General features: G+C 50.1%; 2 protein-coding genes across 2 annotated transcripts in view; both read right to left on the reverse strand.

Annotated features, from left to right (window-relative positions):
- Window positions 1–1391: 1391 nt before the first annotated feature.
- On the reverse strand, window positions 1392–3592 carry MIF (macrophage migration inhibitory factor). Its single transcript, XM_053369190.1, has 3 exons — window positions 3400–3592; window positions 2705–2877; window positions 1392–1639 (listed from the first exon to the last, which is right to left on the reverse strand). The coding sequence occupies exons 1-3, from the start codon at window positions 3505–3507 to the stop codon at window positions 1573–1575; spliced, it is 348 nt and encodes a 115-aa protein (XP_053225165.1). The 5' UTR covers window positions 3508–3592; the 3' UTR covers window positions 1392–1572.
- Window positions 3593–8102: 4510 nt separating this feature from the next.
- The window catches only part of LOC128404289 (uncharacterized), a 52067-nt gene continuing 45839 nt past the window's right edge, over window positions 8103–14330 (reverse strand). Inside the window, exons 29-33 of the mRNA XM_053369780.1 lie at window positions 12333–12443; window positions 12109–12210; window positions 10808–10883; window positions 9007–9134; window positions 8103–8704 (exon numbers count right to left, since the gene is read on the reverse strand). Of these exons, the coding sequence (XP_053225755.1) occupies window positions 8498–8704; window positions 9007–9134; window positions 10808–10883; window positions 12109–12210; window positions 12333–12443 (624 nt within the window). The 3' untranslated portion in view covers window positions 8103–8497. The remainder of the gene's footprint in view (window positions 8705–9006; window positions 9135–10807; window positions 10884–12108; window positions 12211–12332; window positions 12444–14330) is intronic.

Raw genomic sequence — 14330 nt, forward strand, 5'->3', positions numbered from 1 at the left:
AACTGTTACAATGATATACACTGAAATTCAGCCAGGGTGATTTGAGGAAGTCACTTAACAATGTTATTAAAACTGGATCAAGTACCTTTAAAATGTATTTTTGTTTAAAATTTTGGAAAACTAATAAAAAGTTTTTAGAAAAAAAGATATACGGATGCCCGATTATCGTCTTCCAAAGCAACTGCTCTATTCCAAACTTTAAAATGGAAAGCGTAATGCTGGTGGTCAACAAAAGAGGCTTATAGACTCTCAAGGCAAATCTAAAAAAAAGTATAAACACCGACAACTGGGAAACACTTGACTGCGAGCGCTCCAGTTGGAGAACAGCTTTACCAAAGGTGTCATGGGCTTTGAAAACGCTCAAACTCAGGACAAAATGTGCTAAGAGGAAGGCATGTTTGGCAAACCCTCACCATGATCAACTCCCACCCAGAAACCTATGTCCCAACTGTGGAAGGACGTGTGGATCCAGAATTGGCCTCCCCAGTCACTTACGGACTCACTGTTAAAACCGTGTTTATGGAAGACAATCTTTCTTGGGTCCAAGTGATCGTCAAAGCAGCAGCAGCATCTGTTTAACCAGTGTGAGAACAGGAATGCGGGACCTTTTGTGTTTGCTTTGGAAGGTCAGCTAAGCATTACAGGAGTTGAGACACTTACCGGTCACATCCCTGAAAGAGCAATTTGCAGGCAGACCTTGGGAGTTTTGTGCATTACCAGGTGGAGCTCCCCCCCTTCAAAAAGAGGTGGCAAAAGATTGAGACCCCTTTTTTCTGTATACACGAGAGATCATCCATCAAACAACAGCATCACTCCTCACACTCCACAGGAGCTGCTTAACTCTTCGCAGGTGTATTCAGCACAGATACGCAAACAGATCTAGGGGACCCGTGGCCCTCTGGAGGTCAGTGAGCTCCATCCCCTTATTGGCCCCAAACTGGATGGCTGGTATAAAGCGGGGATGCGAGATACAATCCTCCAGGTGTTGTTGGAGTACAAGATCCCTAGTCCAGAGCATGGGAGTGGCTTGAGTGAGCCACATCTGCCCATATCAAGCCCCCGGTGGTAATTTAGGCTGTGTGCACACCATACATTTAAAGCACGACTCCCCCAAAGAATCTTGGGAACTATAGTTTACTCCTCACAGAACTACAATTCCCAATGCCCTTAAGAAAGAGTGACTCTGGGATTTTTTTTTTTTAGGGGGGCGGAGATCATGTGCTTTAAATGTCTAGTATGCCAACAGCGTTAGTGCCTCTACTGAACTAGCTGCTACAGCGAGACCCAGCAGCCTGCCATCTCAAAGGCCCCTGTAAAATAGAACAACTCCTCCTCCTCAATCTTGTTAGGGCCATCCCCACCCCCTATCACAGAAACACTTTGCACTTGCAGAGCTTACGCCAGAGCTTTTATTTGCATTTCGGAAACTGGATGCATGCAATAGGCTCTGCTAAAAAGAACCATCAAAAGGAAGGGGTGGGGGGGGGGGAGAGGAAGGAAGAGGTGGTAGTGATTGCCGGCAAACACAAGGGGGCAGCAGGTCCACCAGGTGGCTGTGCAGGAAGGAGCAGACTAGGCAAAGGTGGAGCCGTTCCAACCCACGTTAGCGGCGTTCATGTCACAGTAGTTGATGTAGACTCTACAAAAGAAGCAAAACAGCAAAAATCAGCCCAAGAGAGCACCAGCGTTACACGTGGCTCCCACACCTGCCCAGGTAAGGCATGGATGGGGAACGTGTACCTCTTGAGATGCTAGGACTCAAGTGTGGTCACGAAGCAGGAGTAATGGGAGCTGGAGTTAAGCAACACATGTTCCCCCATCTTTGCTGAAGGAGAATCCTAACACTGCAAGAAATGACTCCTAGTTCCTGACAGCCTTGCTTCTTTTTCATCATGGGACCTCTGCACTGCTTTTGATGAACATAGGAAGCTGCTCGATGAGTCAGACATTGGGTCCAGCTAGCTTATTAGTTTGGTGGGCAAGCAATGGCTCTCCTGGGTTTCAGCAAAGAGTCTCTTTCAGCCTAACTTGGGGGTGCTCCTGCATGAAAATGTTCTCCAGCTGAGCTGCAGTCCATCTCCCTGTGGTATTTTACTGCTGTGGAGAACCTAATACAGTTGGATGGTGCCTTGTACAGTGGTACCTCAGGTTACAGACGCTTCAGGTTACAGACTCCGCTAACCCAGAAATAGTACCTTGGGTTAAGAACTTTGCATCAGGATGAGAACAGAAATCATGCTCCGGTGGCACGGCAGCAGTGGGAGGCCCCATTAGCTAAAGTGGTACCTCAGGTTAAGAACAGTTTCAGGTTAAGAACGGACCTCCGGAACGAATTAAGTTCTTAACCCGACGTACCACTGTACGCCTCTTTCTGGAAACTCCTGAAGCCAAGCTGGTGCCAAACGTATTGCTCTGTTTTCCTTTGGACCACATCAGCAAGGTCTTGTTGTCTGGGCAGCCCAGGACCTCAATGCACACTGCCCAGGCTTGTTCCCCAGGGAGGTCACTTCTGTGCTGCTGACATGGTCCTTCCTGCTCTTTTATGAGATGCAAGTACTTTTTTAGAAATGTGGTTCCCGGACATGCGTTCAGCAGTGACCAGCCCCTGGGCTGCTTGGCTTTTAGCCTTCAGACAATAACACCCTGCAATTCAACAAAGATGCTCCCTTCCCAGCCAGGCACTGCTTCTCGGCTTGCAGCTCACCTGTCTGCAGGTATGTGCAGGTGCTTGGTCAGCAGCTCACACAGCAGCTTCGTGTAGGCCTTGTTCTGCTGCCCGCCAATCTTGCCGATGCTGTGGAGGCTGCAGAGGGCACAGGGATCAGAGGAGCCTCCGAAGGACATCATCTGGTCAGCCACGATGTGGATGGCGATGTACTGCGGAGGGAGGCAGAAAACAAAATACTTTTATGGCTGTGCCTGGCGGTTGAGGTTTTGGAGCAGGAATTGTTCATACCAATATTTAAAGTTTTTTTGTTTTTTTTTAAGTGGCACCTAGCGGTGCAGCAATAAAACTGCCAACACGTTTGCAAAGCTAAAGCAGTTTACGGTATTGAGATGCCTGCATCGAAGGGGGTTGGGCTGGATGGCCTTCGGGGGATCTCTTCCAAATCTACAATTCTCTGCAAGTGTTTTCGCGCGCCCACCCTTTCTGCAAACTCGCTCCTCCCGCTACTGGGACTTCCTCCGCCCGGAAATCTCTGCAAAGGGCCCTCCCTGGCCCAGATTCAAGCGTCCAACCCGGCTTCCCAGCCGCCTCGTTGCTGCCACCGGCAGATGGAGAGCTAGTTGATTGAAAAGGAGCGCCGGCGGGCAGGCGGGACTCTCCCACTTTGGAGATCGAGCTGTGGAAAGAAGCCCCTGAGCGCGCGCAGAGTGCCACTCCTTCCCCTGTCTCACCTGGGCTGGCTTGCCGGTCGCCTTGGCTAGCTGCTGGGTGAGCTCTCCGAGGAGGCTCTCGGGCACGGCGTCCCGGCTCACGTTGGTGTTGACCACGAACATGGGCATCTTGGCTGCTTATGCGTCTTGCTGGTTGCAAACTGCGTGCAAAATGGGAGCTGCCTCCCCGCTTTGTAGGGCTGCGCCCGAGAGCGCGCCGGGAACTCCTCCCTCCCCCGCGCTCTTAAAGGGGCCGCAGCTGCAGCAGGCGGGGGGGGGGGGAGCAGCAAGTGCAGCCCTGAGCGAGTCCCCCCCCGGGGGCGGGGAGAGGGGCTGCCTAACGGGGCCGAGCTTGGCTGGTGCTCCGTTTCTGGAGCTGCTGTGAAGGGCAGGGCGCGAGGATGCGGCTGGCGGACTGCGGGGCAGGATGGTGGGGTGGGGGGCGCCTGTGCCAGGCTGCACGTACCCAATGCCCGCCTGGGCGAGCCACGTGCTCGGTGCCCTCCAGGCGGGCTGGGCTGGGCGAGGCGGAGTGAGGCCCGGCGCTGCTTTCAGAGAGGAGCAATGGTTGCTGTTCTTTCCCTACTCTCCTTCACCTCGGTGGCTTTCCCGGTGATGCAGAATATGAAATCGACGTCAGAAGGCACTCCCCTTGCAATAGGGTGCCTGCACGTGGGATCTGCCACAGCCGTGTCCTTTCTTAGAATACAGTGGTACCTCGGGTTACATACACTGCAGGTTACAGACTCCCCTAACCCAGAAATATTACCTCGGGTTAAGAACTTTTCTTCAGGATGAGAACAGAAATTGTGCTCCGGCGGGGCAGCGGCAGCAGGAGGACCCATTAACTAAAGTGGTGCTTCAGGTTAAGAACAGTTTCCGGTTAAGAACGGACCTCCGGAACTAATTGAGTACTTAACCCGAGGTACCACTGTAGTAGAGTTGGAAGGGATCCTGTGGATTCTAGTCCAATCCCCTGCAATGCAGGAATATGCAGTTTTCCCATACGGGTGTCGAACCTGTAAACTTGGCGTTATCAGCCCACACCCTTAACCAACTGAGCTATCCAGCATACACTGATCCTTGCCCTGTTTTGGGACACTTCACTTTGTCTGTCCCTCTCCTACCCTGTTTTCCCTTTCCAGCTGTCAGTCTGCATTTCTGGGCTGCTGAAGCTCTTGAGACCACATTCATGGGGGGGGGGGTTGTTTGTTTGTTTTGTGTGGGGGCTGTACTTCTGCAAACCTTGAGGTGCCCCTAGGCCTGCTGGTTACCCAGTGTGGTGTAGTGGTTAAGAACGGTGGACTCGTAATCTGGTGAACTGGGTTCGCGTCCCCGCTCCTCCACATGCAGCTGCTGGGTGACCTTGGGCTAGTCACACTTCTCTGAAGTCTCTCAGCCCCACTCACCTCACAGAGTGTTTGTTGTGGGGGAGGAAGGGAAAGGAGAATGTTAGCCGCTTTGAGACTCCTTAGGATAGCGATAAAGCAGGATATCAAATCCAAACTCTTCTTCTTCTTCCCTCTGGTGCACAAATGTTGCCATTTTGGTGACCGGGGAGGGGGCGAGAATCATTAACCGCACTGAAATCCACAAGGATGAAGGATAGGGTTAAAAAAGAAAGAGAACGACTCTAATTGGCAAATCATAGGGTATTCTAAACAGAAACCTGGAAATGGGCATCAGTTTTGCCAGACTTTCTTGTAGTATAGGAGACCGACTTTAAGCTGAAACACGTTTCCTTTCTCCTTATGAAAATGCTGGATCATGGAGTCAGAGAATTGGGATCCCAAGGGTCATATAAGTCCAGCCCCCTGCAATGTAGTCCCCTAATAACAGGAATACAAGATGCCAAAAATCCCTGAAGGAATGTGGTGCTTCATCAGAATAGTGGAAAATCAGCCCACTCCATGCAGGTAAAGGTAAAGGGACCCCTGACCATTAGATCCAGTCGCTGATTACTGGGTTGCGGCGCTCATATCGCTTTACTGGCCGAGGGAGCCGGTGTTTGTCCACAGACAGTTTTTCCGGGTCATGTGGCCAGCATGACTAAGCTGCTTCTGGTGAACCAGAGCAGCGCATGGAAACGCCATTTACCTTCCCGCTGCAGAGGTACCTATTTATCTACTTGCACTTTGTGCTTTCGAACTGCTAGGTTGGCAGGAGCTGGGACCGAGCAATGGGAGCCTTCCGATCGGCAAGCCCTAGGCTCTGTGCTTTAACCCACAGCGCCACCCGCATCCCCTACCCCATGCACGTACTGTGCCACAAAAACAGTAGCCAAGGAAGCAGCAGCACCCATCCTGTTTGGTACACGGTCTCCTGTTCTCGCTTATGAAGAAGGCCCCAGAGGTTTGGAGGAGGGAGGGGGATTCCAGGCATATTTTTATGTATCTCACTGGCTTCTGCTTTTGGATGAGGCAGATAGAAGGCGACACTCCGCATTCTGGTTTAAAAATAATAATGGCACAGGGTAATCCTGATTTTCTGCATGAGAAAGCAAAACCCAAAGGAGAGTCTGATGTCAAAACCAACAAGCACTAAATCCACCAGGCAGTGTTGTCTGGGTGAAGAAACTGCCACCCAATACACACACTCTGTTCTCTCTGTTGCATCCTGATGGAATTCGACTTCAGATGAGAAATATGACCAGCTGACAAATAAAGCAACAACTTGCAGTCAAATGGGTATGATTCAAAAGGAGACCCAAATTGCAGGTTGCTATGCTGGGCCCATTGGGAGGGGTGGGGGGAATCAAAAAATAAACTGTAGGAGGTACCTTTGTCAATTAAAAGCGCACAAATAATTGAGCAAGCTTTCAACCTCCCCAGAGGTCTTCTGAAGATTAGATGTTCCTGGAACTGCAAGACCCCAGCCTGCACTTTGAAGGAAAAGGCGTTGTTCAGACAGGGAGAGAGATTCTATAGCTATTTAGTATGTAAATAAATAAATAGACTAATGTAAAAGGAGAAATGGATGGGGAGGGAAAAGGAAAAAATAACTCAGCCATCAGCTCTTATGTCATGTAAAATATCTGACTGGCTTTGTGAAGTGAGAGATCAGATCCTTTGGAGGAAGAGAGAAACACTGGGGGTGTATAATTAGTCCGTATACCTACAGAGAATGAGATTCTATGGGAGTGAGCAAGAAAGGTGTGGTCAATGGTGCTGTTTACTTTTTACGAGGGAGCGATAGTGAGAGATTGAGTTTATCTCCAACTGGATTTCCACCCACCTCTGGTTATCGCCTTTCCAGATGCCCCACCTACATTGTACAGGACTAAACCTGGCATCAGTTTCCAGCTGCATAAAGAGCCTAAATATACAGGAGGGTGACCCTGCTGGGTGTGTGTCTGGGGTGGTCATTGAGCGGCTGATGGTTAGGTTCCGTGAGCTTCCTTGCTGGGAACAAGAGGGATGCGGGTGGCACTATGGTCTAAACCACTGAGCCTCTTGGGCTTGCTGATCAGAAGGTTGGTGGTTTAAATTCCCTAGATGGAGTGAGCTCCCATTGCTCTGTCTTAGCTCCTGCCAACCTAGCAGTTCGAAAGCACACCAGTGCAAGTAGATAAATAGGTACCGCTGCGGTGGGAAGTTAAACAACATTTCTGTGCGCTCTGGTTTCTGTCCCAGTGTTCAGTTGCACCAAAAGTGGTTTAGTCCTGCTGGCCACATGACCTGGAAAGCTGTGAACAAACGCCATCTCCCTCGGCCTGAAAGCGAGATGGGTGCCACAACCCCATAGACACCTTTAACAGGACTTAACCGTCATGGGGTCCTTTACCTTTACCTTTTACTGGGAACAACCTTATTGCCAAGGTTTTTCTGACCGATCTCAGGTGTTACCAGGGACTCTTATGCAGGAATGTCAGATAGGCATAGGGAGCCATGCATGCCTGATTTGGATAATAATAATAATAATAATAATAATAATAATAATAATAATAATAATAATTTATTTGTACCCAGCCCATCTGACTGGGTTGCCCCAGCCACTCTGGGTGGCTTCCAGCACATATAAAGACATAGTAAAACATTAAATCTGCCTTCAGATGCCTCCTAAAAGATATATAATGACTCATCTCCTTGACATCTGGTGGGAGGGCATTCCACAGGGTGGGTGCCACTACCAAGAAGGGCCTCTGCCTGGTGGAGGCAGGAAAGACACAACTGTGAAGGGACACTTAGGAGACTTAATTCCCCTCCATTTGTTCCTGGGCATGCAATGCTTGCATTCAGCACCTCTTAAATTTGGTGCCAACACACTGAAGGCCCCGCTTGGATCGGCCATTTTCCCTCTGAGTCCAGCTGAAAGCGGAGCTTGGAGTCATCACCACTGAACAGCTAAGTCGCAACGTATGGTGAGCAATAGCATGATGGCGCTACAGAGAGTTCTAAGAAGCCTTTGCAGAAATAATCATTGTTTATTTCATTTATACCTCACTCTTATACACCTTCTGCATTCAAAGCAACATACAGCAGAAGTAAACATTACAAAACCCAGAATCGAATATAGCCACAACTGTGGGGGTGCCAAATGACACTGAATGAGATAGGCCTCCTCCGCAGAGAGTGCAAGGACTGAGGAATCTATGGCTCTCCAGCCATGGTTGGACTCCAGATCCCAGCCAGCATGTCCTACGAGCAGGAATGACTACAGCTACAGTTTCCTCCCCACTACACTAAACCGTGGTTTGTTTAACAAACCATGGGTTAACAAGTCATCCCACAGAAAATTAAACAAGTTGTGGCCTCCTTCTCCAATATTTCACTTGTTTTTCAGTTGCTTTTGCCTTTTTGGTTTGGTGAGGGTTTTTTTGTCAAGGGTTCAAGCAAACCATGGTTAAAGACACGTTAGACATAACACCAAACCAAGGTTCATAAGCCAACAACAAACCATGGCTTCAGATTGCAATTTGTTGGGAGTAAACAAACCATAGATAACCTGTCTCTCATGGGAAACAGGATGTAAACTGGAAACAGGATGTAAACTGGTGAAATGTCCCATCTTGGCTGAAAGCCACGGGCAGGCTGTTGTTTTCTTTGCATGGGGCAGAGCTAGTGACTCTTCACCCTCCTCTCTCCCCTGCTCCAGAGCTGGAGATTCTGCAAATGGGGTGTTAGAGCCTGGTGCAGAAGATGGTTTCCTGAGGAACTTTATTTTCAGCAGGAAAAACTTGTTTCTTTCCATAATTCAGCTTATTAAACTCTGCTGTAATTTCCATGATAGATTTCCCTTTTGTTTCCGGGAGGAACAAGAAGATGAAAACGCCCGAGGCTGTAAGGATGCCCATGAAGAGCAGGAAGCAGAAGGGGCCGAGATATTCCTGGAAAGAGAAAGGAAGGGAAAGGTTAAGAAAGCTCACGTTGCATTCTCAAAACCCTCCTTGCAAACACTTGGCCAGTGCAGAGATTCATACAGAGCAGGATCTCGTCCACCAAGTAGGTTCTCCGGCCCATACAGGACACCTGTAATTTTTTGGGGAAGTAAACACCCCATTTTTCACTTTCAAGCAATTGTGCGCAAAATCATCCATGCCCTCATCATGGCCTTATGTGCCCGATGTCCCGCTGCGGGGTTGATTGTGTGGGACTTGGCGGGTTGCCTGTGGCCCGTGGGCTGCCTCACCACAATGAACGGAAAGATCATCCCGAGCAGGAAGAGACCCATCCAGTTGATGAACCCCACGATCACAAAGGCCGACGGGCGGAAGGTCTGGTTGAAGATCTCAACCATCACGGCAATGGTGGCTCCAGCTGGGAAAGGCAGAGAAAAGCTAAAAAAACAAACGAAGGTGCAGCGGGCCCAATTCTTTGCAGCTGGTCTGCTTCAGACATTATGCGGGGAGAAGAATAATACAGTGGTACCTCAGGTTACATACGCTTCAGGTTACAGACTCCGCTAACCCAGAAATAGTACCTCAGGTTAAGAACTTTGCTTCAGGATGAGAACAGAAATCGTGCTCCTGCGGCGCGGCAGCAGCAGGAGGCCCCATTAGCTAAAGTGGTGTTTCAGGTTAAGAACAGTTTCAGGTTAAGAACGGACCTCCAGAACGAATTAAGTACTTAACCCGAGGTACCACTGTAGAATCAGAACTAATCTGATACTCTGTCTCTTGAGACCAGGGCCCTGCGGGATCTGATCTCTTTCCGCAGGGCCTGTAAAACAGAGTTGTTCCACCTGGCCTTTGGCTTAGAATCAGTTTGATTCCCTCCCCCTCTTTCTTTTTCCTTTCTCCTCTTATGAAGAGATTGCTCCCTAATTGTTTTAATGTTGTATCTTAATCTTTTAAATTATATTTTAATCAACTTGTTTTTATTATTGGTTGTTAGCCACCCTGAGCCCGGTCTCGGCTGGGGAGGGCGGGGTATAAATAAAATTATTGTTGTTGTTGTTGTTGTTGTTGTTGTTGTTGTTATTATTATTATTATTATTATTATTATTATTATTATTATTATTATTCTAGTGCAACCCTTTGCAGTACATGAATCTTTTCCCCAACGTGGTGCTCTAACCCAAGACCCTGAGATTAAGAACCTCATGCTGTACCAACTGAGATGTCCGCTTGGAGATCTCGCTGTGCCTGCAACCTCATCCACCCCGACCAGGCCCTCTGGGGGTGGGTGGGTGGCTGCTTTGCCAAAGGCCAGTATGGGCTGGGTGCCACCAACCGCCTCTGGACCACCCACTCAGCACCCACAGGTGTCAGGATTGGCAGAGACCTGACCAGATGCCTGGACATGCCTCACCCCAACCTCTCAACAGCAGGTGCTGAGTTGGAAGGATTTGGCCCAGTAGGAGCTGGACGCTCCCACACCTGCATATGGATCTGGGCCTGGTTGGACACACCCCAGTAAAAAAAAAAAAAAGGTAAGTCCAGTCAAAGGCGACTATGGGGTGCAGCGCTCATCTCCGCTTACAGGCCAAGAGAGCCGGCGTTTGTCCACAGACAGCTTTCCGGGTCATGTGGCCAGCAGGACTAAACCACTTCTGGTGCAATGGAGCACTGTGATAGAAAGCAGAGCACACGGAAACGCGGTTTACCTTCCCGCCGCAGCGATACCTATTTATCTACTTGCACTGGTGTGCTTTCAAACTGCTAGGTTGGCAGGAGCTGGGACAGAGCAATGGGAGCTCACTCAGTTGCGGGGATTCGAACCGCCAACCTTCCTATCAGCAAGCCCAAGAGGCTCAGTGGTTTAGACCACAGCCCCACCCGCTGTCCCACAAACATCCAGTGCACACCGCAGTACAGAAGTGGCAAGGCCATGCGTGTGGACCATGCATTTGCGAGCCTTGCTCCCTTCCCTCCTTGCCTGCCAGGCTCCCCCAGGCTCCATCCATCGCCCTCCTAACAGGCTGCTTGCGTCCCTTCCTGGATGGGGCTGCCAGGGACCTTTCCCCCACCCTCGCCCCCGGAGGTACTCACAAGGCCCAATCCCATAGAAGAGCACAAAGAGGAAGATGAGGACCACACTGAAGTGGTGCATCCAGAAGAAACGGTGCTGGGAAGAGAAGAAAAGGGTCCTCTAAGCGGGAGTGGAAGGATCCAATGCTTCCTGTTGCAAAGGCAAGCAGAGGAGAATTGGGGGTGCCCAAGTGGGCTCCTGGGGGTGCCAGTCCCTTGAGGGCCAGGGGCAGAGAGAGACGTCTTAAGGAGGCTTCTGAGCTGTGTCCATTATTATTATTATTATTATTATTATTATTATTATTATTATTTATTATATACCTATACCCGGGGGCTCTCTAGGTGGTTCACAGAATAAAATCAAGATATAAAACCACAAAACACATAATAAAAAAATAAAAACAACCCAATATCCCCCCACAAAAAAAACACATTTTAAAAGGGCATAGGATGTCAATAAGATCAACCAAAAGCCTGGTTTAAAAGAAACGTTTTTGCCTGGCGCCTAAAGGTGTACAATGAAGGCGCCAGGCGAACTTCCCTGGGGAGAGTATTCCACAGGCGGGGAGCCACTGCAGAAAAGGCCCTATTCTCGTGTTGGCACCTTCCGGACCTCTCAAGGAGGAGGCACACGAAGGAGGGCCTCAGAAGATGATCTCAGGGTCCGGGTAGGTTCATAAGGAAAGAGGCGGTCCTTGAGGTATTGCGGTCTTGAACCATTTAAGGCTTTATATGTCAAAACCAGCACTTTGAATTGGGCCTGGAAACTAAATGGTAGCCAGTGCAGTTGTACCAGGATTGATGTAATATGCTCAAACTGTCTTACTCCAGTGAGCAACATGGCTGCTGAATTCTGCACCCGCTGAAGTTTCCAAACCGTCTACAGAGGCAGCCCTATGTATAACACATGTGTTATGTACTAAGCTTGGATCCTAGAACAATAGGCAAGTAGGATCCTAGAATGCAACAACTGATTGGCTTGCAGGAGAAGACCAATCAGGCTACGGGAGGAAGTTAATCAGCCTATTAGGCTGGTAGGATCCTAGAATGCAACAACTGATTGGCCTGCAGGAAAAGACCAATCAGGCTCCAGGAGGGAAGCAGAATCAGCCAATCAGACGAGACTCATTGTGTAAATAATGTATATAAAAGCCTGAGGTTTGGGGGGCAAGTCAATCACTGTTTTACAAGCTGCAATAAAGAACATGAAATCACTCCAGGACTCCGAGTATATTTCAGCATGGCAGTAATCTAACCCAACAGCCCTCTTCCCTTTCACTCCACTGCTGCCCCACATCTTAGAGGACCCCCAACCGCCTTACCTGGAGCGAGAGGGTCAGGGTGAGCAAAGCCAGGACCAGGACCATCGCAGCGTAGCCCCCCCAGAGCAGAAGCTTCCGTCCAAAGCGCTCAATGAGGGAACTCTGGAAGGCAGCAAAAGGAGGGGAACCTCAGACATCCTGCCAGGGGGACAGGGGCTGGGGAAATACATGAGGGGCTCTCCCCATTTTGGGAGCACCAACTGTGCCGCCCCCCTTGAACTTACGCACAGGATGGACGAGAGGCACTCACACATCCCCACGCCCAAAGCGATGTACGGAACGAGCTCCTCTTCAAACCTGGCTGTGCGGAAGACTTCAAAGGAGTAGAAATAGATCTGAAAAAGGCAGGAGGGAGCTGAGGAGACGTGGGGCTAGTTTGCAGGAGACGTTTTTGCCTGCAGAGCTCCATGTGTGCAGAGGCTCCCTGCCTGTCCCTGTTCCCTTCTGTTAGAAGGCAGGTTCTCTGCAGTACACACAGCAGGGACACCTCCCTGCCTACCACAGAATCATAGAAACTGCAGAGTTGGGAGGGAACCCAAGGTTCATGTCAGGGAACTGCCATCAGCTCAGAGGTGAGAGGTGGAAGGGCAGTTGTGTTATAGGGAACCTCCGAAAATCTTGCGAAGCAGTTCCTCCTCTGGCGATGAGGAAAGCCCCACCTCCAGTGGGGAGGAGGTGGTGGGACCAGGGGATGCTAGGGAGAGCCTCAACACCGAGCCTGAGCAAACTGGAGAGGAGGGAAGTACCCCTTTGCCAGCGCCCATTCTGCGCAGTAGGTTTCAGCGCAGGGAGGGGAGGAGAAGGTTGGGGGTCACGCGACTGTTATGCTGGGGAAGGTATAAGAACTGACCACTCCCAGATTCTGCTAGCGACTGAGCCAGGCATGAACTTGCGACGCTCTTCACTGTAAATAGTTTGCACTAAGAATAAAGCCTGGAAAAGACAGGTCGGAGTCTTGGCTGTTTGCTCTCAAGTAACCACACCTGACAGTTTAGTCCAACCCCCTGCAATACAGGGACCACATACCCCTCCCTCCAGAGAACTGGCGTGGGGCTTTGGATATGGCCTTGTTGTTGTTGTTGTTGTTGTTGTTGTTGTTGTTTTCAGGCAACAGCTCCTGGGCACTCACATCCGCCCCAGATCTGTCTCCACTTATAGAATCAGACTCCTAGAACTGGAGAGTCATCTAGTCCAGCCTCCTGCCAATGCAGGAATCTTTTGCCCAACGTGGGTCTCGAACCCAGGACCCTGAGATTAAGAGTCTCGCGCTCTACTGACTGAGCTATCAAGGAAGCCTCCAGGAAGAAAGGTCTCCAGCCAGAAGGATGCAGATAATGCATGACCACTGCTGCTCGTGTGCAAATGACTCAAAGCAGGAGGCGGATGGGATCAAGGCCCCTCAAATCACTTGGCTGGCCTTCTGTTCTCTGCGCCTGGACTGGTGCGTGTGTATGTTGGAGGGGGACAGGGGCATCTTTTGCTCTGTCTCGGGTGGCAAAATATATTGGGCCCACCCTGCGTGAGCTGACCTGCCTGCTGAGCCTGCAGACACAGGGCGGATCGACACTCATGGTTTATAACGTTAGGAAAGGGTTAAGAAAACACTTCAAAATGTAAGGGTCATATTAAAGGTAAAGGGATCCCTGACCATTAGATCCAGTCGTGGCCGACTCTGGGGTTGCGGCACTCAGCTCACTTTATTGGCTGAGGGAGCCAGCGTACAGCTTCCGGGTCATGTGGCCAGCATGACTAAGCCGCTTCTGGCGAACCAGAGCAGCGCACGGAAACGCCGTTTACCTTCCCGCCGGAGTGGTACCTATTTATCTACTTGCACTTTGACGTGCTTTCGAACTGCTAGGTTGGCAGGAGCAGGGACCGAGCAATGGGAGCTCACCCCATCGTGGGGATTCAAACCACCAACCTTCTGGTCGGCAAGTCTTAGGCTCTGTGGTTTAACCCACAGCGCCACCTGCGTCCCTTAAGGGTCATATTAGTCATGCGTTATGAAAATGTGACAGCAGAGGGTACTGCAGAGCTACTAACTATCTTAAACCAGGTGGATCTTTTGGAAAAGAAACTGCCATTTCAGAACAGTATTTCTAATATTTTTCTAATTACATTTTACAGGTGAGTGTAGATCCAGCCACAGACTGGCCATGGCTGGGTTGGGTCACAGCAAGCCTTCTGCTCCCCACCAGGGAGCAAGTAGACTCTCCTTTGCT

The sequence above is a fragment of the Podarcis raffonei genome, chromosome 16 (assembly GCF_027172205.1).
Source record: "Podarcis raffonei isolate rPodRaf1 chromosome 16, rPodRaf1.pri, whole genome shotgun sequence".
NCBI lineage: Eukaryota > Metazoa > Chordata > Lepidosauria > Squamata > Lacertidae > Podarcis > Podarcis raffonei.